The 27,437-nt window shown below is 36.9% G+C and overlaps 1 protein-coding gene across 1 annotated transcript; it reads left to right on the top strand.

The window, feature by feature from the left end:
• Positions 1 to 1,106: 1,106 nt before the first annotated feature.
• Positions 1,107 to 25,491, top strand: LOC135085161 (serine/threonine-protein kinase ULK3). The gene is made up of 13 exons (XM_063979917.1): positions 1,107 to 1,306; positions 13,868 to 14,025; positions 14,792 to 14,876; positions 15,161 to 15,215; positions 15,332 to 15,419; positions 15,866 to 15,981; positions 17,191 to 17,288; positions 18,378 to 18,530; positions 19,128 to 19,285; positions 19,882 to 20,042; positions 21,289 to 21,374; positions 24,554 to 24,697; positions 25,235 to 25,491. Exons 1-13 carry the CDS (start codon positions 1,220 to 1,222, stop codon positions 25,301 to 25,303), a joined length of 1,458 nt encoding a protein of 485 aa, XP_063835987.1. The 5' UTR covers positions 1,107 to 1,219; the 3' UTR covers positions 25,304 to 25,491.
• The last annotated feature ends 1,946 nt before the right edge of the window (positions 25,492 to 27,437 follow it).

The following is a 27,437-nucleotide window of genomic DNA, read 5'->3' as shown; positions in this document are numbered from 1 at the left end:
TACTTTTTTTTTACAAAACGATGAGTCAAAGTGGAGTGAAAGTAAAAATCGTTCAAAATTTTAAGGAAATAACATATTTTGATTATCTTTTGTGTAAAAACTGCAAGGATTCTGGGGGTTTTAAGAGTTGAGGTGAACAGCAGCACTACTTAAGTTGCCGATATAAACAGAAAAACAGGAATATGTGAAAAATTGTGGTCGTGGTAATGTAAAATATCATAAGGGGTGTGAATTTTTGTCGAATTTCATAATTTATTGTGTAAGTTAAAAAATAATTGACATAGATTTTTTTCCTTATTTTTCCTAAAGTAGTCATGACTATGTCCATCCTGTGGCGTCGGCTTATCCTTGAATTTTGGGACACGTTGTATAACTCAATTTGGCCAAAATGGTTTATACGACAATTGAACCTGAAGGTGTCGATATTCATGTGAAAAGTAACGACATACATCACTGACATGCACACATATTTATTTTTACACACACATAATAATAAGACATCTCATTTTTGGTTTCGTTTGACAGCTCGTGATTGTTGCTCTATTCCGAAGGAATATTAACTTTATGGGTGGGTAGTAGCAGTGGATTAATGACCACTATAAAGTGTACCTACCTTTCCTTTTCCAGGCGCGACCAGTCATCCAGGATCGACCCAGGTTCATAGTCAGCGGCCCCCTAGCAGGCGAAAATACGTGTATCGGCCGAAATTCTGGGCGCATCATACTTGTGTTCATTGTGTTAGGAGTTATCGCTATTCTTGTGTTTTTGGGTGTCTTCCTCCATAGAGAACTCAAGCGGTAATAAAATGTTGTGATAAGATGAGGATTTTATTTGGAAGACAGTGTTGAGAAAGTTAATTATTTTTCTATGGGTAAGGTAAACGATTTTACAGTGCCTTATTAGGACTTTACATAAAAGTGTTGGTGGTTAATTATGATTTCTTTACAAGTACACTAAATATTATAATTCATTTCTCCAAGAAAGTTCGATAACTTCGCGGCTTAAGTGGAGGACACTGTGTTAATAAATTTGAATAGATGGCGCTTGAAGCGGACATGCTCAATTGTGTCTATCTCAAACCATGATTATCAATAAGTTGAACAAAAAAGGTAAAATGTCAAAACAACATTTGACGTGACGTTTCATTGTTATCAGTAGATTTTCAGAATTTATAAAAATTCGTGATTAAATTAACATAGATGGCTGTTAAATTATTAAAATGTCGTTCCCGAAGATAGAAGGATATGTTGTCACTGAAAAATTGGGGTCTGGAAGTTACTCCACCGTTTATAAAGCATATACAAAGGTAAGTTGGTATTGCAATTCGAAATCTCTATTTAAACATTAATTATCAGTTTGTTTTAGATAAACACCGACTTGTGTGTGATTTAATGATTTGTGCAAACCGTAAAGTTTAAATTTGCTTTGATAAAATGTGAAATAATTGTACATTTGCTCCTTGAATTCAATTTGTATTGTTTAGCTATTCTATTCATTAAACCTTTGTTTCCGCAACTTTTATGACATTTAAAGTATTTAGGTCAATCAACTTTAAGTTCAAGACAAACTACCAGAGTTCATTTGATAAAATTATCGAATAGACTTATTTTAAGTGATATTCCCAGTTGCCCCCGCAAAGATCGCCCACACAGGGGGCAACTGGGAATTAATAAAAAACAAATTATGAAAACTATATGGAAATCAGTTTGGTAGTTTTTTATTTCATATCCCAATTGGTGGATACTGGTTTTTGTTAATAAATTCCCAGTTGCCCCAAGTAAGGGCGACACTGTGGTATAGCTGTGGGGTATAATCTAAGCATATCCTAGAGGTGAGAAGGGTATGAGGTAATTACCATCTCTATCCCCAAAAATATGGATGCATAATCTAAAATTTAACCTGTTTTGAGACAAATACTTTCTATCTAAAAAAAAGTATTTAAGTATGTTTAAATCTGTCGTCTACTACCCATAGTACAAGCTTGGGACTAACGGCGCACGCTGGTTCAAGAAATGATAAAAATGGAATTAGCGATTTATTCACTTTTTTCGATGGTATCATGTGTAGAATGTCATAAAAAACGTTTTGTTTAAGTTATATTTTTCTGAGAAATGCGTAGTTTTTGCTATATTTCATGTTTTGTGTTTTATTTGTATGAAACGTTTCCTTCACGAGGCTCTTATTCAAAATGTTAAAGTTTGTTAGATATGACTACTTATAGGTTTTAAAGAGTCATACTAATAGAAGCTAATACAGTAACAACTTTGTCCCAGTGCGTCCCCGTTTAGGATATAAGTGATATTTTCTAAGGTACGAAAAAGTAAACAAAATATATGGATTTATGGCAATTTTATGATAATTTATTGATTTTCTAAAATAAAAAGAAGCTAACAATCATTCCAATCTTAATCATTTATTATTCAACATCATCATCAACATCTATAAATTCAAAAGTTTCATCATTATTTGAAGCTAGTAAATTTTTAACTTCATTAGGAAGAGGAGATTTTGACTCACATTCATTTTTGGTCTAATTGTTGACAAAAAAGGATCCGAAGAAATAAGTAAATTATTTAAAATATCACGATTGGTCACTTTTCGGTTAAATTTACGCGTATGATTCTCTCTGATCTTTCTAAAATCTTTATTCCGCGATTCTGTAGCTTCTTCCGATAGTGCTCCTATTGGCATAATTCAAATTCAAATTCAAATTCAAATTCTTTATTGCTCCAATGTTGGTATATAAAAGTTCTTACATATAGACATAGACCCAAAACATGGACCCTGCTAGGGTATTGCAACATGAGATTAAATCTAACAAGTATTATAATTTAAATAATAATATTAGAGATCTGTATATTAATTACAAAACTTATTCCAATTACAACAATAATATCTAAGTGCAAAGCAAAACCAACTGACATGAATCATTTAACAAAATTAAAACAAAGATCTTTAAATATCGATATGTACAAGTATGGCCTATCTTCATTGCACAAAGAGGAAGCACCTAGATGCCAAACTAAGAAACATGATGTGGCTTGTCGGAGGCCAGTCACAGCTGAACACCAGTGGCAAAATGATGGTCTACAAAACCATCCTTAAACCTATCTGGACCTACGGGATACAGCTGTGGGGAACAGCTGCCAACTCCAATCTCGACATAATCGTGCGCTTTCAGACAAAAGCCATACGTTTGATTTACCAAATCCCATGGTATATCAGCAACAAGCTCATCTATCAGGACTTGCCATTGCCCACAGTCAGAGAGGAAATAAAGAGCCACACACTCCGCTACAAGGATAGACTTTCAAATCATCCAAACTCTTCAGTACAACAACTCATGACCATTGAAGGCTTCCTATTCAGCAGACTGCAAAGAGCTAGTGTCAGGGGTCTCCTTAGTAGATTCCAGGACAGTTGAGAAACCATGACCACTGAGGGCAACTGAGTCACTGGACTCCACCCTACCCATGACAAAGAACAGTGCAAACGGACACAGGAGTGGATTATTGTAGTTCCCTACAGATTGCCGCTGGGACCACGGATATAAGAGAAAAAAAAAAAAAAAAAAAAATATAGACATAGACCCAAAACATGGACCCTGCTAGGGTATTGCAACATGAGATTAAATCTAACAAGTATTATAATTTAAATAATAATATTAGAGATCTGTATATTAATTACAAAACTTATTCCAATTACAACAATAATATCTAAGTGCAAAGCAAAACCAACTGACATGAATCATTTAACAAAATTAAAACAAAGATCTTTAAATATCGATATGTACAAGTATGGCCTATCTTCATTGCACGCATGGATACGGGCTATGGAGACTATATTACACATTACTTATAGACTAGAATTTAAAACTTGGACAGCAAGAAGAAATAAAAAAGCAAATATTATGGAGAAACGAAAAGCTGAAATACAAAAACGGTTTCGCGATGAAACTGGATTGCTAATAGATATTGTGCAGCAAGGGGCTGGAACAACAAACAACGGAAATACTGCGCGTAGATTTTTTGCAGATCCAGAAAAAATATCCAACATCACTGGAGTTAGTCAAGAGCTGATTCCTAGGTTGTCTGTATTATTAAGGGCTATGGCTTCCGGTGAGCAAATAAACCCCCAAAACTTCACTCAATTTACTTAGATATTATGCCAATAGGAGCACTATCGGAAGAGAAGAAGCTGCAGAATCGCGGAATAAAGATCAGAGAGAATCATACGCGTAAATTTAACCGAAAAGTGACCAATCGTGATATTTTAAATAATTTACTTATTTCTTCGGATCCTTTTTTGTCACAATAAGACCAAAAATGAGTATGAGTCAAAATCTCCTCTTCCTAATGAAGTTAAAAATTTACTAGCTTCAAATAATGATGAAACTTTTGAATTTATAGATGTTGATGATGATGTTGAATAATAAATGATTAAGATTGGAATGATTGTTAGCTTCTTTTTATTTTAGAAAATCAACAAATTATCATAAAGTTGCCTTATATCCATATATTATTTTGTTTACTTTTTCGTACCTTAGAAAATATCACTTATATCCTAAACGGGGACGCACTGGGACAAAGTTGTTACTGTATTAGCTTCTATTAGTATGACTCTTTAAAACCTATAAGTAGTCATATCTAACAAACTTTAACATTTTGAATAAGAGCCTCATGAAGGAAACGTTTCATACAAATAAAACACAAAACATGAAATATAGCAAAAACTACGCATTTCTCAGAAAAATATAACTTAAACAAAACGTTTTTTATGACATTCTACACATGATACCATCGAAAAAAGTGAATAAATCGCTAATTCCATTTTTATCATTTCTTGAACCAGTGTGCGGCGCAGTGTAAAACGTCCAAGGATATTATATTTATTTATTAATTTAAGGATATTTTTTTTATTTTATTTATAATTATTCTATCTATCTATCTAAAAATTAGCTGCCTGACCTTGTCTTAGGTGAGCTACGGGACGCGACCTGAAGCGACGCGATGCGACGTTATTAAGAGCCATTTCACAAAAATATTCCGCGCGAATTTAGGTAAAAGCTGTCAACGCAACGTCAAAAGAGTAAAAAGAACGCTGAAATGGACAAAAAAATCTTGAGCCGTGACCGTATTAAGACTTGATTTAAGTTATTAATTTTAAGGTAGAATGAGGTATTCAAACTTGATTAATTAATTTAAATTTTTAATAGAGTTTATTAAGTCTTTTATATTTCGATTCATAATGAAACACGAATAGGTATAATATGTAAAATATATATTAAGTACAAAATAAAGACAGTCACATAGTGAAAAATAAATCTGCCCCCTTACAGCTCCATCATCGGACCCTGGATACGAATAATGAAACACGAAAAGCTATAATATGTAAAATATATTAAGTACAAAATAAAGACAGTCACATAGTGAAAAAAAAAATCTGCCCCCTTACAGCTCCATCATCGGACCCTGGATACGAAATATTCGTCAAGGCGAATCACACAAGCCCAAACTCCATTTATGGTTCTATTGTTTTGTTACGGAGGTGGCCATTGCATCTCCTCCAGATCCATTATCAGACAGAGCTAAGAAATAAATAAATAAATATTATTATAAGTAAACAAATAACTAAAATAATTCATCTTACTATCTTACTTTTTACTAGTCTTACTAATATTATAAATACGAAAGTTTGTGTGGATGTCTGGATGTTTGTTACACTTTCACGCAAAAACTACTGAACAGATTTTGATGAAACTTTACAGTACAGTACAGCAGTACTAGGCAGTCTGTGTTCAACTATCACTCGGGTCGGACGTTCCTATCACAAGACCTTTGGTTCACTCAGTTCCGATACGACTCTAGTGCTGTGTGTAATTATTTTCGTTAATACACTGAGTTTATTAATTTCTACGAGTGGATTTCATTTTGCCTGAGACCTACGCCATGAACCCTGAACCAGAAGACCCTGTCGCCAGCGACAGCGACGCTCATCCATCCCTGGCGTCGACCAGAATAACAATGTATAGGCTATAATTTATGACGATCTGTGACAAACTAAATTTCAAGCGGGTGAAGCCGCGGGCAATACGACATATTTCATACTAGCTTTTTGCCCGCGACTTCTTCTGCGATGAAGTGGAAAATGGTTCTAATAGAATTAAAATATTCTAAGAAAATTAATTTTGTTAAATGATTATATTTTTTGATATAAAATCTACACATCATTATGTTTAAATATTTGAATACTTACAAAATTATGAGATCTTTCTAAAACAAAATTAAAACACTACACCTGCCGCAGATTTCTTTGTAAACAATGTTTTTTTGTTTTTCCTTCAGGTGCTAAAATCACCAGGCTATTGTGTGCGCATACTCTGGAGTATTCCACATACAACTGGTCGTCGGAGAAGCATAGATTTCCATTAAGTCTACTCCCGCTACCATATGGAACTCCGCTAAAACTCGTGAGGGCGCCAACACTTGCTTTTGTATCGAAAATTAGTATGAGCAGCTGCGCACGCGGTTGCCCGTTGCAGGCTACCTACTCAGTTGTTTTAATATCCTCTCTTTGTAGATTTTTAAAATATTTGTTTAGATAATCTAAGGGCGTAAAGGACAAATTATTTAGACTTTGGGATGAAAATTTCGGTTGTATAGGACAATATATTATACTACATGTACATTATACGCCCAAAAATTTGTGTTTACTTGTTCTTTACTACCATGCTAACTGTACTAAAAAATCAAATGGTATTTACATCCCAATTTTCACTATGAATTCTGTTTAGCTTATCAAATATGATGGGTCGTAAAGGCACTTTTTTTGAGAATTTCGACAAACTAAATATACAGATCGATAGAGAATTAAATTCTGAGTACAACTGTATAAAAAACTCATTTTCGGTATTTTGTCCTTTACGACCTTTGAGCCCAGAGGTATCGATATTATGTATAGCCTGACCAGGAACATAAAAACCCTCGCCATGTTGCGGAAAACAAATGGTACTAATTTCTTTTAATGGCAACAGTAACTGAAAACTTCATTGACATGTCACCTTGCATGTCAGTCTATTGCTGTCAAAGTGTAAACAAACTTTATTTTAAATGTGCGCAATTGATTTTGTGAATTAAATTGCTAAAATCTTTTTATAGTCGTGAAAGAAAAGTGGTTCACAATGTGTTCAAGTATTTATCGAAGAGAAATACTAAGGGTTCGGACAATATTTTCATTGAATAATATTTCCGACAAGGTTGTCAAATTGACTGACATGTTTATCGTATAGTACAGTCCATTATGAAAATTAGCTGTGGTTTGTTTCAAATACCTATTTTAAAGTTTTTTGTCACTTTCTAAGTGTTGAATTTTATGGAATTGGGAAAGAAGTACCGAGTTTGAAGCGTTCATGAGCAGACATTGCAGTTGAATATTCAAGTTCTGAATTTGATTATTGATGAATAATAAAATAAATCCTACTAACTCGATTGATGGTGTCATTTAATTTATTTAAACCAGGTTACCTATAATAATATTTGTTCGTTAATTTATGAAAATATCAAATTAGCCCGTAATCCTGAATCCTGATACATAAAGTTAGCCTATTAATTTAACACAGGTACGACTGTACTCAGTGTTGCACTATCAAATGCAATTGCAGCGCCTCTGTGCCAGGGTTTTTATGTTCCTGGTCAGGCTATATATTTTAGAAGTTAATAAATTATGCATAAAATATAAACACTTTAGAAGTTTAGTTAAATCGTAGAATTTCTGAAAAACAAGTACTAAAATCGTACTGAAAAAAAAAAGTATTAACATGTTATCTAATTTATTTATTAAACGTCGAATTTTATCAAAGATTTTGGACTAAAGTTTTTGAAAATATTTTATAGCCTACATAGAAAAAAATTAGGATTCTAAATCGTGAAAGAAATTTTTTTCGGAGCCTATTGCCTCCAAACAAACAAACAAACAATTAAATCTTTCCTCTTTTATTAGTATAGATTTAACAACAAAACAAAACGCTTCTTTTTCTACTTCACGAAACAAAACTCAAAGCGGATAAATAAATAAACAAATCTTTGGACAATTTCACAGCGCCATCTAGTCCAAAAGTAGGCAACCAATATGCTTGTGTTAAGGGTGCTATCATAATGGATATACTTTTTTATAATTTATTTATTAAATTAAATACATGGTACCTACATATTATACATAGTTACACCCAGATCCGTCAAAGAAATTAAAATTCATCATTTCAATTTCTGCTCGGCCGGCCGACTCGAAACAGCCTCTCGGCATAGTATCAAATGTATTTGGTCGCCGTACAAATCACCGCTTTACGACACGAACGCACGTAAACGTCACGGCGGGAAAAATGACACAGGTCCTGCCTTGACGGGCGCTCGCGCCATACTAATCGATAGTGTTGCCGATCGATAGTCGACTATCGATAGACTATCGATAGTCTATCGATAGTCAAACTATCGCAAGACTATCGATTGGCCTATCGATAGTATCGATACTGTCGATACTATCGATACTATCGATAGCTCAAAACGAGGCAATACTATTGAATATGTGCAATACTATCGATACTATCGATAGTATTGTTGCTCGTGAAGAATAAACTACACTTCGGAGAATGTGCGAAGGAATTATACAACTTAATTCCACCAGCCCCTTTCCATCACCGGGGAACCAGACGCAGACTAGCGTACCATCCCTACATTGTCGACATTCCACCAGCTCGCACTAAGCGTTTCGACGACTCCTTTATAATGCGAACAGCTAGGGACTGGAATTCGCTGCCTGCTGCTGTATTTCCTGAACACTATAATCCGGGCGTTTTCAAGGCGAGAGTGAATAGGCACTTACAGGGCAGATATGTACCATCCTAGACTGCATCTCACTTAACACCAGGTGCGATTGCGGTCAAATAGCTGCCTTGTCTAGCATAAAAAAAAAAAAAAAAAGACTATCGATAGTATCGATACTATCGATACTATTGTCGCTTTTGAATAAAAAGCTATCAATACTATCGATAGTATCGATACTATCGATTGTTCTAGACTATCGATAGTTTGGCAATTTACAATAGTATCGTTTACAATATTTGGGTATAATAGTCAATAGGCACAACAATAGGGTTATTGTAATACTTGAATTATTTCATATAGTTAACCATAACATTTAATTATATGTTTATTAAACAATAACAAACTAAATTTGTACAGGTAATTTACAAACTTAAAAACTATACTATACAGGGTGTTAGGTAAATGGGTATATGAGCCGACACTAGCCCATGTTAACATGGTCATATAAATGGTATGGTGAAGTCAGAAATTTGATATCATCATTTTAATTTTTTTAATTTTCATACAAAATAAATTTTATAAAATCCAATTTGTATGAAAATTATTTTTTTTTAAATGAAGATATCAATTTTCTGACTTCACCATGCCATTTATATGACCATGTTAACATGGGCTCGTGTCGGCTCATATACCCATTTACCTAACACCCTGTATACAAAAAAAAATACAATATTTACAAAAAAGGAAAACAAAAGTTAAATTAAAAAAGTATCCCTATCCCCAGATCTGTCGGTGAGGTTAGCGGTGCCCAAAAGGCTGGCAGCGTTTCCGCGTTGGATCGCTAGGCTTAAACGCTGGCCAAGGTAGAACCCGGCCTTCTGGTCACCGGTGACCTCGATGATGCGGGAGGAAAGCTCAGTGAAAACCTTTTTGGCCTCCGGGCCCCAAGGTCCCAGCGTTTCCACGCCGAAAGGTACAAAACGGTAGCAGCTGTCTAAAGCGGAATATTTGCTTTTTTTCAAAGATTCCGCTGAAGCAGCCGCAGCGCCTGCAGCCCTCGACGTGGAAGGCACATGGGAGGGGGCAAGAGTGTCGCAGCAAGTCGCATCCCAGACCAATGCCCGACCCTTAGACCAAGGAATTAATGTCATACCGTCGGGCCTTTTACCATCATCTCGACAGATACCTAAGGGTTCAAGTACTGCCGGGATACGAATTGATGTAAAGGCCCGACATATGATGTCATTAAGACTTGCATGGCGAGGAATGCGACCTGCACTTTTGACGCAGGAGAGGCCATGATGACCAAAACTATCCACTGAGATCCCGCAACGACAGAGGTGGGGATGGGTGTAACTAATTCCAAGACGCAAAGAAATTAGCACGGAAAGTGAAGTGTTGTCTAGGACAGTCCCGATATTGGCTGAAGGAACAATGTTCAGCCAATATCCGGACTCTCTTTCAGCAACAGCAATGAGACGAGCACGGTGTGTATCATCTGTGCAAGAAGACAAAAGAGAATCATACGTGATTTTACACAGCGGCTCGTCCCACTGCCTCTGTGAAGACAAAGACAAAGGTAAATCGATCTTGGACAAATTTGACCATGCATTTCTTGCATCTGTCAAACACGAGACCTCAGCATCGCGGAGCGACGAGTTTAAAATAGATATAAAGAGGTCTTTAGTGCTATAGGCAGATGAAAGGAAGGCAGGCAATGCTACACTCGAAATTTTGCGAGTGCCAAGACCACCATAGCGAATTGGGAGTGCAGCTTGAGTCCAAGATCGTTCATCTAGTCGACAATTTAGAATTTCAGAAAGTAGATTTTGAAGAGAATTATCCAGAACTTCTAAAAGATTAATAAATTTCCAAAGAGGGGAGCACCGTAAAACATAATGTAAATTTTGGAACGAAAGTGCAATACCGAATGATAGTTAAGGCCATGTGTGAATTCAATTGTAGCAGACGGTTGAAGGAATCCTGAAATTTATTATTTTTGTCATGAACAAAATCAGGGATACCTTCATCAAAAATAGGGGCACCAAGAAGGCGATGAGAATTTTTAGACTGAATTTGTATTTGAGGGGCTAAAGAAGTAAATTTTGAAAGGATTTCATGTTCTGAAGTCAAAGAAACGGAGTCCGATAAATATAGTTCGCATTTATATGTTTCCAAAATTGGCAATACATTTTATTTGTAGTACTTAACTAATGCAGGTAGTTTTAAATACAAGTGAGATTATTATTTTTAGTTATATGTTTAGTTGGTAAGTCAAGCGAAATATTTGAAATATTGTAAAAATGAATTTAAACATACCCAATACTATTGCAAATTTACAGACTATCGATAGTCTAGAACAATCGATAGTATCGATACTATCGATAGTATCGATAGCTTTTTATTCAAAAGCGACAATACTATCGATAGTATCGATACTATCGATAGTTTATTCTTCACGAGCAACAATACTATCGATAGTATCGATAGTATTGCACATATTCAATAGTATTGCCTCGTTTTGTGCTATCGATAGTATCGATAGTATCGACAGTATCGATACTATCGATAGGCCTATCGATGGAGAAGGCTTTTTCGAATGAAAACTATCGATAGTTTTACTATCGATAGTTCGGCAACACTACTAATCGATGTCGGCTTGCGCATTGTAATTTATACTGATATTCACATCAATATTTTGACAAAGTGGTTACTAATTTTTAAACAATAACTGTAGAAATTAATTCTACAATGAATATTCTTTATTTTGGGATACTTTTATTGCAGTTTATGCTGTTTTTAAACCAAAAACCACGATCAAAATGTGACGTTAATCTTCAAATTTGCCAAATTATTTTTAGATTTTACTCAATAATGGTAATGAAATTCAAGAATCTATTTCATTAATGGACTACAAGAATATATGTCCGATGATTATTATATATTTTTAAGCTTATTATATGAGCATAAATAATAGATACAGGACTTTGAAAATGAGTCTGCGGCAATTTTTTCGTAAAATGGTTGTGGGAGATGGGGCACTGTGAATTAAGCAAAAGAGTTTTAGTAAATCCGTTTCATTAATGGTCAACAACAAGGATTGACCTATCTTTCGCAGTTATTAAATAACACAGGTCAACAAAAAATGAAAATGAAAATGGTGCCGAGATTCTGATGATAGTTTATTATTAGGTGTGTATTAGTAATAATAAAAATATTTTTCTTTTTTATTTCCTACGTGTAGTTTTGGATCTACCCTCAGTTTTAAAATTTAGCTTTAATCGGTACTTTGGTTGCACAGTTTGTAGTGTTATCGGTACATTTTTATAAATACATTTATTTTAATATTATGTCTCCATTGCCAAGAAGTTATCTCAACAATCAAAATGTATTTTTGTTACATTTGTGGTGTGTACACAGTTAAAAAGTTCGAAAATTCTGGCAAGATTTTATAAAAGTGCTTATTTTTCTTACTTTAAGTCGGAAATTGTGGTTGTATTCAAGCCGTGGATACCCAAAATTGTTTGTATAAGCTGCTGTGAACACTCAAGGCAATGTTTCAATGGTCAAAGAAGTCGTAACATGAAGTTCAGAGTGGAGAAAGTGAGGAAAGAACAAAAAAAAATCCTATTTTGAGCATAAAAAAAGATGTTAATTAATTTATTAAGTAAACTTTGATGGTCCATAAATAAGAATATTAATAAATAATACTGATTTCTTATGTTCGATGGACTATTTGGAACGATCTGCATGGATTTTGTTCGTTGATATTGCAAAAAAAATTTCGGAAATTACTAGTCCAGTAACTACTCTGAAATTGTGAGACATGTCTTAAAAACTCAGGATGTAATAATGTCCATCAAAGATCACTACCTCCACAGTCATTTTGACCAATTCCCAGATAATATTGGTCACTATAGCATGCTATAGCTAAGAACAGCGGGAGCGATGCCATCAAGACCTAAAAACCATTGTAAGAGAGGTACCATGGCAGATGGGATCGGCATATGATGGCTGATTGCTGCTGGGGGATGTAACGTGATAGTCCCACTACACCTCATTCACAAAAGTCGTGGAAAAGAAAGTTTTTGGGCACTTAAAAGTATAAAAATCGCTGATTTTGATGAAATTTTGTATTTTTCTATACACGTCAAAATCTCGAAAACCACACGTAGGAAATCAACAGTTTTGCTACAAAAGCAACCAGTATAAGGTCCTCAATCAAAAAAAGTATACAGTTCCTTGGCACCAAAACCAGTGTTGACCAGTGTAATCTCTGGGTGTTGCTTAAGATAGTAATTCATGCTTCCAAAATCTTAGAAATTCGCACGAAAATGTAAAATGGCTCTTAAATGATGATCGTTCACATGACGTGTGTCATAGTCATATCATAGTTTAATGAGTGCAGTCATAGTGTCACGTCACGTAAAGTATTAGTCGAATTACGTCGCGTCGCTTCATGTCCCGTTCCCGCGCTCAGCTAGGACAACGGGTCAAGGACAACATCAACTCTCTGAGGAAGCCGCGTGGAGCGGCGAAACGGTGTCGGTGTTGGTCTTAAGTCTAACTATTGCATCTGTGTCGCTTGCGATTTGTGGGAGGGCGGGCGGTGCTTCATGCATTTGCTTGTACTATAACATAGTCGGTGGGCGTGGGTAGTGTGGTTGGGTGCTTATGTCGGCGTCACAAAGCGGAAATCTTTTTTTTTATGCATAACAAGGCAGGTATTTGACCACAATAGCACCTGATGTTAAGTGGGATGCAGTCTAGCGTACATAACTGCCCTATAAGTGCCTATTTGCTCTCGTGAAAAGGCCCGGATTATAGTCTTTGGGAAAGATAGCAGCAGGCAGCGAATTCCAGTCCCTAGCTGTTTGCATTATAAAATAGTCATCGAAACGCTTAGTGCGAGCTGGTGGAATGTCAACAATATAGGGATGGTACGCTAACCTGCGTCTCTTTCCCCGATGATGGAAAGAATTGGATGGAGGAATCTTAAGCTTAATAATTTTATCTAATTTAATATCTAAGGACTAAAATGGTCTCAGGTGGGCGCGCGCTCGATCGTGGCCATAAAATGCGTGGACAAGTCGAGCATCAAGAACTCGGGCTCCGCGGTCGACAACCTCGTCACCGAGATCCGCCTGCTGAAGACGCTGGAGCACCCGCATATAGTTCACATGAAGCACTTCACTTGGGACGACAGGTGGGACAATTTAACCCTTTACCTTCTTCTTCTTCTCAGTCGGTACACTCTTGTCAGAGTGGTCGTGGTCATCATTTTGAATCACGATTCAGAGTGAGGTTCCTCGTAATACGGCGCCATTCCTCGCGGACTGCAGCTTTTCGAGTACTTTCGCTAACCGAGCACTTAGTTGCGGCCTTGATCTGCTCCGTCCATCTCATTGGTGATCTACCACGTGGTCTGGTGCCCTCAACTTTTCCCTGCACTACGAGACGCTCTATGGAATCATTACTGCGCCGAGATACATGGCCGAAGAAGAACCCTTTACCTATCATGAGGTTAATAAAACAACATTTTTTTATGCTGGTGAATTAGGGCTATATTTCACCGGGACACCATGGCGGCGCAACCAGTTGCCGGCTACCAACAAAATGTATACAGCTCTATAGAGAGTTACTCACCTGGTGTCCGTTTGGTTGCGCAAAGCTCTATACATTTTGTTGGTAGCGGTGACTGGTTGCGCCGCCATGGTGTCCCGGTGAAATATAGCCCTTAATTCAAACTCAAATATTTTTTATTGCAAAATGTACACTTCAAAATTGGGTATTTCCCATATTCCCCCGACAGGCTTTATGAATGGGGGAAAATGGGAATTATAGTGTGAAGATAAAACAAAAATCCCATATTCCCACATTCAACGTCAAAAATGTAATTGTTCAGTCAGTTCTCAATTTATTTTGTAGTTATAAAGTAAATAGATGACTTTATTTCATATTTAAAATTTCAGAAATATCTACATAATAATGGAGTACTGCTGCGGCGGTGATCTCTCCAAGTACATACACAGATATGGGAGGGTGCCGGAGAAACAGGTTGGTGTCTTTATTTTACCCCATAGTCCATCCCATCCTGCTCTCATGACAATTTTTAACATATTGGGAAGTATTAAATATTGTTACACAATATCCTGCGCCGTCCAGTCCCAAACTAATCAAAGCTTGTTCTAACTATGGTACCAGATATCGTATTTCTAGAAAGTGCTACAAAGTATGATCTCCAGCTTTATTCATACAACCACTATACGATCTCTATTTTGGCTCAGACTTGGTTTCGATTCGAGAGCCTGTTTACTTTACCTTTCATTCTTATTTTTCAGGTTTTGTACTTCCTTCAACAACTAGCATCGGCACTAAAATTTCTTAGAGAAAAAGGTATGCCTTCCTATAAAAAAACTTTTGATAACTTGATACCATAGTTTAATAGTTTATATCCAAGTCTTTTTTGCTCACGTAGATTGAATCTTAATTTATTTACCTATGTTTACTAGGTGTCGTCCACATGGATCTCAAGCCACACAACTTGCTATTACACAAAGGGTCTGACGGAAAATATATACTCAAGGTGGCGGATTTTGGGTGAGGCAACGATTTATACATTAACTAATAGAGAAAGAACCTTATTTTGCCTTATATTAGTGCTGTTTACTGAAATGAGAAAAAAGTTTCACCTGTCTATTTTAACGCGATGGCCAAAAAATACCATAACTTATGTCTTTTATAATATCTTCATTTAATGGGTATTTTTTTACATGTCATATAAATTCCCAATTGACACCCCCCACCAGAAACGCCTCTACTGGGGGCAACTGGGAATAAAATAAAAACGATGTTAAGGTGCAAGTGGGAGATACAGGTACATTTTTGTATATAAATTCCCAGTTGCCCCCACCAGATACGCCTCCATTGGTGGCAACTGGGAATTTGGGATAAGGAACTAGAAAAAATCAGAAAACGACATGCTAGTGTTTTCTAGAGTGTGTGGCATTATAGTATACCTACAAATGTCGTGCGTTTCCCCCTAGTTTCGCCCAGTACATGTGCAGCTCGTGGCGGCGCTGCGTGCGCGGTTCGCCATTATACATGGCGCCCGAGGTCGTGAAGGGAGACTACGACGCGCGCGTAGACCTCTGGAGCGTTGGTGAGTGCAGTCAAATACATGTAGAGACACTAGGTATACACTAATCCCCTTACTATAGATGTAGCGCTTAATTCAGACAAAGTGCACATTATAATCTCAAACCAGTCGAAATTTTTTTTCATTGATTCTCGTGTTTTTTTAATACTTTTACATAAATTATACAGCTACTAAGTAAACAAAAGCCAGCAAATACATCAAATTTAATCAAATTATTGTAACTTTGGACAGTACTTACACCAATTTGACCTATGTTTCTTCCAAAAGTTTGGTGTAAAATTAGTGTAATTGTCAAAAGTACAAAAAAACATTGGTGTAACTGCAATTTATTTCCTTAACTAAGGTATATGGGGTAACTGACAAAATACGGTTTTTCAGTAGAGCCGTTTAAAGTTTTTTTTCGTCTTAAATCGGACATAACTTTTTTCCTATTTAACCTTTTTTGGATCTGTTTTTACAGAAGTGCTTAGAATTCTGCGCGGTTTTAGATCAAATAAAAAGAATTATCTAATAATATTAGATAATTCCTTAACATCTCTATTGAAAAACCGTATTTTGTCAGTTACCCCAAGTGAACCTGCAACTGACGATATGTCAATGTCACCGCTCCCGTGTCGCTCCCATACACCAGGCATTGACTGAGTTAACTTCTAGCTAGACCTATAGTATTTCTCCTCGTTTCTCCTGTAACATACATCTATACACCCTCCATATTTTTACACAGGCGTGACAACATACGAGTGTGATTGATCACACTTCTACACTTTTTTATTTGATTTACAAAACTATCTAATATCATGCAAAAGTAAGTAATGAATGTAAAATCAATTCACACTGATTTACCCTACTCGACGTAAGCACAGCATGCATATAAAAAGAATCAGTTCAACCACCTTAAATTAAGAATATTACACAGTTAGATAAACCAAATCTTACATTTACACAAAATTGAGACTAAGAGTAGGCGCACACCGTTGATTTTTAGTTGGCCGATAGTTGTGCCCGATTTTAATTTGTATGAAGAATCGGCCAAATTGAATCGGCGTAGTGTGCGAACTCCCATACATGTCCATACTGATCAACTGCCCGACTAAACTATCGGCCGACGAAAAATCAACGGTGTGCGCCTACTCTTATTTTAGACTATTTTAAATAAAGCGCTTTACACAAGCGGCGCTACAACACATTAATCATTTCATTTCTATGCTTCAGGCGTGATAATGTACGAGTGCCTGTTCGGGCGCGCGCCGTACTCGTCGCAGACCTTCCAGCAGCTGCTGGACAAGATCCAGAGTCAGGCACCCATACAGGTTAGTCCCGCCACAACATGCTAATATTAGATTTTAAACTTTCGCGTTCCATTTCAATGAGGGCTATCGTTTTAGCGCTCACCAGTTGGCGCCACTGTAGAGTAAGGTCCTGTCACTTGCTAGTAGCGAAGACGCCAACTGGTAAGCGCTAAAGTGGTAGGAGGACTATCGCATTTGCCCTCATCAAAATGGCGCCACTGTAGAGTAAGGTCCTGTCAATCGCCAGGGGTGCCAACTGTTAAGTATAAAAACGATATCCCTCATTAAAATAGTAAGGACCCGTGTCTTACTATTTAATCTAATAGGCTTAAGCTTGGAAATAAATAAATAAATAATATTTTAAACAACATGCTAATGTTTAAGGGCCTTCGATAAAATTCAAGTTTAATATACCGGGGTGGTAAACGCCATTTATTAGTGCCAACTACCAACCCCGGTGGCAAGCTCGAAGGAGATAGAAAGGAAAGGAAAGTGCGCATTCACTGTTTTATCGTATTTGATGGGCGATAGCGTATGTAATTTTACGAACAAGTTCACATACTTGATACTAGACAGTATTTAGTGTGGTGTGGAAATTTTCTTCTTTCTTTCAAATACGGACTTTCTGCATGAACACGCCTAAGGGGATGAATATAAGGGGGTTGCACCGCCCTACTTGGATGCGAACGAAGAACTTATTATTTATGAATAGAATAATATTATTAATAACACTTCATAGCGATCGCTTCATAGCGATAAGACCGCCTAGTTGTACCTTGTGTGTTCCTTTTATTTCTGTTCTTATCTTTGGTGTGCAATAAAGTGTATTTATTATTATTATCTCTTTATTCAATTTCCTTCTTATTTTTAATATTTTTTTTTACAATGTAAATTATAAAAAAAAACTAAAAATATTATTATTATTATTATTAACACTATAATAAACAAGTTAACAATCAAAATGATAATAAATTTTCAAGGCGAGAATGAATAGGCACTTACAGGGCAGATTATGTACCATCCTACAATGCATCTCACTTAACACCAGGTGCGATTGCGGTCAAATACCTGCCTTGTTATGCATAAAAAATCGCAACTAATCCTTCACAGATCCCCAAAAACTCCTCAATCTCTCCCGGCTGCCTGGACCTCCTCACAAGACTGCTCCAACACGACCCCGACAAGCGGATATCGTACGACGACTTCTTCAACCACGAGTACCTGGACCTGGAGCACATGCCGAATAAAGAGAACTATGAGAAGGTATGAGTTTGTGACTTTGTGCCTTTATGCGCAAATTGTCAAATTCGCAAAATGTCATGTTTTTAAAATGTCCACTTGTTTAGGTTTAATAACAAAAGTCAAGTAATTAATTGGCTTAGTAAGTAATTGATTGGTTATTATTATAATTGTATCGAAGCGCCGGTAAGGCCCAAAAGATAAGGAGACGCCATGTAAAGGGCTACTTTTTATTTTAAATATTATCTTGGACTTTATGAGTGCCAAAATACTGGTAATAAATAAAATATTTTTGATTTGATTTGTTATTCCCAGTTGCCCCACTGGGGGCAAATGGGAATTTGTTAACAAATATGCCCGGCTTCGTCCCTTTGGTAGTTTTTTTAGTATTGCGTTCACGTAGACGCTATTGTGTCGTTTTATAATACCATTTTCAGAAGCTGTATTAAAGTGGCACATTTTTGTAAATAAATTCCCACCTTGACCCTAGTGGCCTCCCATTGGAGGTAAGATCCGCTTTGTTAATCACATTTAATTGTTTTCCTGTGATTGGTTTACTAAATAATTATAAATTAATTATCTATGATCAATCTATTTATCTATATTATATATCTATTATAGGCTGTAGCGCTTATAAAGCGCGCCATCGAGCTGGACTCGGCAGGGTCTCTGCCTCCCGCGCTAGAGGCCTATGGCGCGAGCCTGCGGTACTTAGTGCCCGCCGCGCTGGCCGAGACAGATCCTGTGAGACGCAGCGCGCTCACCGCCAAGCTCACCAGGTAAGTCAAAGTCAAAGTCAAAATTTCTTTATTTGTTTAGACTAATAAATTGTTCTTACAAATCGTCATTTTGCTCTTAAGGAGCCTCTACATGTCTCATAATCTTTTTACCCTACCAGCGCTTCGAGACCAACATTTGGCAAGTGCCGAGAAGAAGCGGTAACTTATAGATTTGTAGCCACCTAGGTTCTATGTCATCGCATCATGTCTTCAACACATGACTGCGTGCGCCGCTGATTGGTTACGATACAAACGCAAGAGCAGCTTGACCTATCCGTATGAGTCCCAATGACTTCTCGATTGGCCAGTTGGTAGCGGCCTACATCCAGCGCCTTTCAACTACCTTTAAGAAGTCGTCTGTACACCCTGTGGGTGGACGTGTTACGCTGCGTTTTGCTACTTGATTGTGTAGTACACTATCCAGTACTGCCAACCGATACAACCGATACCGCGCACTTGGTATATTCGACATTTTTGCGGGGTATGCGCTGTACGAAATAAAACCACGTCATTTGGATTTTAATGTATTGTTTTAGTTAAATATTGGGCAAATTAACTTCCAAAAATGTGTGTTAAACGTCCTCCTCACATCCTAGGTATATGGAAAGAGCCGAAGAGATCAAGGAGTTCCTCAAGTGTCCCACACCGCGCGATCCGCCGCGCCCCGACCCGGCGCGCTCCGACCCGCCGCGGCGGCGTCCCGATATAGTGGCGTGTTGTACCGCCAGCACTGCTACTACTAATAGCTATGACTTCGGTGAGTGGTGGTGTGTGAGTAACTGTTAGCAACGTCAACGTTAACAGTCAGAAAATGTAGTAAAATAATAAATTAGAGTCGATTAGAGATAAATAACTTTCCATCTCTTTCTCACATTATCTGTCATCTCGCTTGCACATCAATTACTCTTCCACACACTTCTGGAATATTCGAGACAAAAAGAAACGGGACGGCAACATCGGACCTCTCGCTTCGAACATTCCAGAACTATGTTCCAGAACATGAGAGACAGAGACAGGAATATCGGGAGAGAAAGGGATGGATATAGCCCGGGGCCCTATAAATACGGAGCGAGGCGCTCCGGGAGACAAGTTTAAGTTAAAGTTGAGCAAGCAACAAGTGATCTGAAGAAGCAAGAACTGAGAAAAGGAAGCGAATAATAAACGCAAGACCTCTCAGCAAGTGAAATAGTGGTTTTATTCCTGCAAGTAGCACCTACTACGCCTGACATAGTAAGGGCAAGCTCTCAACGGCAGTCATCATCGTCCGGCCAGCGCTCTCGAACACACACAAACGCATACAGTCCACCACATTTTCCTGGTCCTTCGAGCCGGATCACCACAGTAACTAAGTGGAGATTTGATGCTAAAAAAGTGGAGCTTTACCGGTAAAAAACGGTTTTTTTGTTTGCACATCAGATTAAACCTATTTGAAAAGCCTCCGAAAATATCATTCGTCGTTCGTTCGGCTCAGCCAAATGACGTCCACTGCTGGACAAAGGCCTCCCCCAAGGTTTTCCATAATGAACGGTCCTGCGCTGCCCGCATCCAGGCACTTCTCGCGACCTTTACCAGATCGTCGGTCCACCTAGTAGTATCATTCATATTGTCGTAATAAATTAAATGACGTAATAACTAGAGTCCCGGCAGATTACAGTTTTCGGTCGGGCAGTTAATTATAACTAAAGGTAAAACAAGTGAAGTCAATATAAAGCTTGTAATAAGTCTGTATTCTTGGTTCTCAACACAACGAGAATTTAATTAAATAATCAAAATTTATTCCCATTATCCCCACTGGCCTTAGTAGTGGGGACAATGGGAATAAAAAAATCTTAGTGCACTTTTTTGGATTACTTATTGATTTAGAATAAATACAGAAAGAAAGAAAAAGAAAGAAAGTATTTATTTGATGCGAGTATTAAAAGCATTACAAATAAATAACTTAAACACTAAACAATAAGGCGTCATCACATTTGAGTAAGCTGTCGTAACACGCTTGTCTGCAGGGCAGGCGCTCGCGAACGCTCGGCGATGCGCGTGCGAGCAGCCGTGCGCGTGCGAGCGGACTGAGGTGAACGGAGAAGTGGAGTTAGTGAGTATTACCACAGAATAATAATAAGTACTACGTACAGAAGTTTTACTTCGCGAAGGTATTTAAAAAAATGTATGCTCAATGTCATTAACGATATGGTGTATAGTCCAGTCATTTAAGCTTAAATTAGGTAAGAATCTCGGAATTAGAGATACCCAGCTGTAAGTCTGTAAATACTTGTATATTGACACCCTAAAAGTTGTCTCAAAACCTACATATGGTAGGGTGTAAGCAACTATTAAATTTTAAGGTCAAAGGTCACAAAAATCGGTTTTTTGCGCTTTTTTTGGAAATATCTCATTTCCTATGGGTTTTTTGCTATTTGTATTTATTATCAATATTGTAGAATACTAAATTCTCTACAAATTTTTAATTTTTAATTCCTGTTCCCGTGGGAATTCCTAAGTAAACTATAACCTGCCCAGGTGTATGAAGAATAATTGTAATCCTAAATTCTTTAGAAATTTCCATCGATGTAAACAAACACTTGTGCACACAATTACACTATAATACTCACGTTTTCTTAATATCATACACATTATTTCACAAGCTCATGAAACCAACTTTATTCTCATGATGAAACAAATATGAAATCTAACATTGAAAACAAAATATTTTTACAAAACATTTGGATGGTGAAAATTTGTGCTTCATGTTAAAATGTCAAATCGACATTTGACGTTTATATTTAGGTCCTATCTCTGGAAAATCTGTAAGTCATAGACAATATTCATAGATAATAATCTATAAATTTTATCGATTTTATTTCAAGTATTCAATTATTTCAATTACCAATTACTTTGATAATGTTAATTTAAAATAAAATATAAACGAGGTTATATTCAACAATGTATTAAAATTTTTTCTTCATTGAATGCAACAAGTTCGCTGCCAATCGATCAACATGGAAAGCATTGGGGGAGGCCTATGTTCAGCAGTGGACGTCCTATGGCTGAAATGATGATGATGATGATGATGAATGCAACAAGACACTTTGCGAAGAAGTCTTTGAATTCGGCTTTATTATACAGACGAGTGTCACATAAAAAAGGCCTTTCGACCACTTTTCGACTGGTTTACGATTTTATTGTGCACTTTGTCTAGACCCACAGTATAATTTAAATTATATTTCCTAAACAAATAAAAAAGGGAAAATTTAATTTTCTTTGATTAAGAAGATCCTATTTTGACGATCACATTACTGATCTCAATATCAATCAGAAGAGGGATTGATCTTAATAATTATACAAACGATCTTTAAAAATCTAATAATCGTCTGTTGCAGTCCGTAAATGACATTTACAGAATTGCGATTAACGAGAGATTTTGTCGCATCACTAGTAGATCAACTGACATAGACTAAAAATTCGTCAATGTCAGTTGGCCATATTTGTTTACATTTAGGGAAATTTCTAAAGAACTAAGGTATACCAAGTTTCGTTAAAATCCGTCGAGTAGTTTTTGTTTCTATAAGGAACATACAGACGGACAGACAGACAGACAAAAATTTTACTGATTGCATTTTTGGCATCAGTATCGATCACTAATCACCCCCTGATAGTTATTTTGAAAATATATTTCATGTATAGAATTCTGTCCGTCTGTATGTTCCTTATAGAAACAAAAACTACTCGACGGATTTTAACGAAACTTGGTACAATTATTCTTCATACACCTGGGCAGGTTATAGTATACTTAGGAATTCCCACGGGAACAGGAATTAGCGGGAAAATCCTTTTGTATGAAAAATCTAAACGCTTAACGGAAGTTAGACGCTTGAAATTTGGCATGTAGGTACCTTAGTAAACTCAAAGCTTAGTTACAACAAGGAATTCCCGAAATTCCCACAGGAATTAGCGGGAAAATCCTTTTGTATGAAAAATCTAAACCGCTTAAGTAGACCTGAAGTGATGCAGTGACCGCGCGCTCTCCGCCCTCTATCTCGAAAACGGTTCACCGTATAAAAAAAGTTTTTAAACAAAATTTGTAGAGAATTTAGTATTCTACAATATTGATAATAAATACAAATAGCAAAAAACCCACAGGAAATGAGATATTTCTAAAAAAAGCGCAAAAAACCGATTTTTGTGACCGTTGCCCTTGAAATTTAATAGTTGCTTACACCCTACCATATGTAGGTTTTGAGACAACTTTTAGGGTGTCAATATACACGTATTTACAGACTTACAGCTGGGTATCTCGAATTCCGAGGTGAACTTACTATAATGACTGGACTAGTAATTTAGCCTGTCTCAAGAGCCAAGCACCATTTTGTTGACAAACGTCAGTGATCGGCACTGCGCCGAAGCTATAGGGCTGACTTCGGTAAAATGATGTGACGTGAGGTGCCAAACTGCGGAAAATGGCGGAGGAAATACATGATTTAGCATGAATAATAGTAACTACTTATTTACCTCTCAGTGTCTTGAGGCAACTTAAAAAAGTACATTCTGTGTTTTTATTATTATTTATTTAGGCAGTTAAATACTGCACAGTATTTAGTACACTATTTTCTTCCATCATACACAAGAATACGCGTGCGTGAGTCAATGTTCGCTCGTATGTGAGGCCTTGTCGAATAATATCCTGTAGGTGGACCATCGTGCGTGTTTTGTTTTCGATGTAAACTCGCGGAGATGAACAGGCCTGGTATTACTTAGAATATTGCCACAGATCTACGGTTTTTTTATATCTTATGCTGCTTTTACACTGCGCGGAAATTAGCCGTCAAGTCAAAAAAACTGGGGTGGGGATGAAAAATGAATGAATTTCATCCCCACTCCTCTGTTTTTTTTGACTTGACTCGGCTAATTTCCGCATAGTTTAAATCCAGCATTAGACAAAGCCCCCTCTCAGTGTTTGAAATACATTAAAAAAAAAACACTTTTTATGAAACATTTTTTTAAATTATGATTTTGACATCCCTTTGAATCAATGAGCACCATGTTGGCTTATGGCTTTATGATACCGTACATGTGTAAATTCCGTCAATTTATAATCTTACGCGTTATATTAATGTAAAACGTTCATTAACAATTGCAAAATTTAGAAATTATCAAATGTATTACCATTTTGCCCCATCGATAGTCTGACAATAGTTGAATGAAACATCGATGGCAATTTTTTTGCAACCATCTTCAGTAAAAGAAATGTGTTATAACTTTGTTTGTTGATTGCAGGCGGTCCCCGAGCCTTCGCTCGCGAGCGCGTCGGAAGCAAAGACGGCGAACGTTCGCTCGCGAACACCCACGCGCTTCGGCTTCAAGCGACTGTTCGGGCGGCAGCAGCCCGTGCCTTATTTGAACAACAACGACTCTAGCATTGTAAGTAGACGACAGAACACCAAGTTAAACTGTTAAACATTAATGTATCTTATGTAGGTGTGATACTTAAGTGCTGGTTTGCAACATTAGGATTGGCACCTTCTCTATCCCTTCTATTGTAAAGGCGAAAGCAAACTGTTTGTTTGTTACGCTTTCACGCCTTACACTGAATCGATTTGGATGAAATATGGTATCTGTTACTTGAACTTGGCTTGACACGCTACTGTGTATCTAGATAGACAGAGTCCCGGAAAAGAACAGGACAGTTTTTATCTAGGTTTTTGAGACAGAGACGCGCGCAGTGAAGTTTTTCGGTGAAAGACACAATTTCCTAGGCTGTCAACTAAAAAAAGTAGGGACTTTTTTTAACACACATTATTGGCTGTAAGAACAAAAATACCTGTTTGTATTATTATTATAAAGAGCTGTGGTTTTCTGAATAAAGAAAAATAAAAACAAAATAAAATAAACACTATTCGGTGCTGTCAAATCCATACAATGTAAAAATGTAGTAAAAATAAAGTTTGCTCTTTCCAGACTGACACCACTGAGAGAGCACAGAAAGTTCCTGCTGGTGAAGCGTCCGATGGATGCCGCATCACGTGAGCTCTGAAGAACCTTGGATTGGAATCTAGGTCGACTGACAGCTAGGTTTATACGGGACAACTTTATACCGTCAGGATAGTGTGGAGAAAGTTTATCGCCCGTATTCACAAACATTACTATGAGGTCTCACAGTGCGCGTGGACGCACAGCGACTAATCACAGAGCTCTATTCAACGCTGTGCGTTCGATTTACTTAAGCAAGCATCGTTTGTGAATACGGGCGTATAACTGTCACACAAGACAAGTGACTATTTCAATCACTCATGAATCTTCGCTTTGTGTATTCAGTTTGGAGCTTAGTTTTATGCGAGCCAAAGTGCATTATATTGAAGATATTCGGCTAGAATTTTTAGATTTTTAGACATTGGAACATTACGGCTGGGTTGCACCATCGTACTTTAACTTTGACAAACGTCAAAAATGTGTCAAACTTATACAAAAAACACCGGTTACCGTTAAAGTTACGGTCAAAGTAAGGTGATGCAGCAACTCAGCCTTAGTTTTTATAGTGCCGATTTACGACGATATCTACAACTTGGTCGAATTAACTGCGCACCTCGCGGCCGTGACGTCACATCGCCGTTCTGGCACAGAATAATAATAAGTACTACGTACAGAAGTTTTACTTCGCGAAGGTATTTAAAAAAATGTATGCTCAATGTCATTAACAATATGATGTAATTTAGCCTGTCTCAAGAGTCAAGCACCATTTTGTTGACAAACGTCAGTGATCGGCACTGCGCCGAAGCTATAGGGCTGACTTCGGTAAAATGATGTGACGTGAGGTGCCAAACTGCGGAAAATGGCGGAGGAAATACATGATTTAGCATGAATTATCATGAATAATATTTACCTCTCAAATAACCACTTATTTACCTCTCAGTGTCTTGAGGCAACTTAAAAAATCACATTCTGTGTTTTTATTATTATTTAGGCAGTTAAATACTGCACAGTATTTAGTACACCATTTTCTTTATTTTCTTCCATCATACACAAGAATACGCGTGCGTGAGTCAATGTTCGCTCGTATGTGAGGCCTTGTCGAATAGTATCCTGTAGGTGGGCCATCGTGCGTGTTTTGTTTTCGATGTAAACTCGCGGAGATGAACAGGCCTGGTTCTGGTACGGACTGGGCAAACGCGGGGAAGTGTGCGGGTGAGTGCGAGGAAGTCACATTCAGCGAGGTGCGCAGTTAGCTCAATCGAGTTGTCTATGAAATTCCAAAAAACCATAGATAAAATTAATCCTCAAAACTCCGTTTCGCAACGATTCTTTTTTCCTGACGGTACATCAATGCAATATTATTAAATAACTACCTACTTGACTGGTGGTTAGCACGCTTTTTAGAGCTTCCTGGTTTTTAACACTGATCTTTTAAAATAGTACAGGTTGTTGATTTTTTACTGTGCGATTCAAATGTGTTCTGTTGTATAAATAAGTAGTATAATGTAAATTTTATAATTGGGTAGCTGTGACCAAACCCTATTGACATAAGTTTAAACTTTTAAGCTATCAAGGTTCAAAAATTATCTATGACGTCACTAGTTGGTCTGTTTCATCTTTAAAGCGACTAAATATATTATTGAGAACTAGTTCGGTTTTCAGAGCTAGAATGAAGTAATATTTTAGAGTGCCTTAAAATTATTTGATGTCAACTGCCCAATATTTGTAAATTTTGAAATTGTTAATAAAAGGCTGTTTGTTATGTTGCGACTTAATTTTGAATGATATGCATAATAATAATAAAATAAACTTTGTTACATTCTTTCCAATTTTGGTTTTCATAAAACTCGATTGATCAATGATTGATCACAGAAGGCACTACATATTATATCATTGCCTACAAACGAAGGAATTATTATCAACGTAGTGTCGCCTCTGTAATAATGGAACAAAAAGATTATTTCATAGGTTTGTGGGGTTATTCCCAGTTGCCCCCACTGGGGGCAGTTGGGAATTAATTTACAGAAATGTCCGTCTCCTCAGGACTCTCCTGGATTTATAAACATTGAGCTCGGTAAATTAAATGAATATCATCGTTATTATGCGTATTTATTTTATTTTTTATTTATTCAGAAAAATGTATCATGCATTTTATGTTGTTGCTTGGTGCCAACTGGTTTACAAATAACCC

The sequence above is a fragment of the Ostrinia nubilalis genome, chromosome 28 (assembly GCF_963855985.1).
Source record: "Ostrinia nubilalis chromosome 28, ilOstNubi1.1, whole genome shotgun sequence".
NCBI lineage: Eukaryota > Metazoa > Arthropoda > Insecta > Lepidoptera > Crambidae > Ostrinia > Ostrinia nubilalis.
Note: the sequence above shows the minus strand (reverse complement) of the source record. Positions and strands in the feature narration are given on the sequence as shown.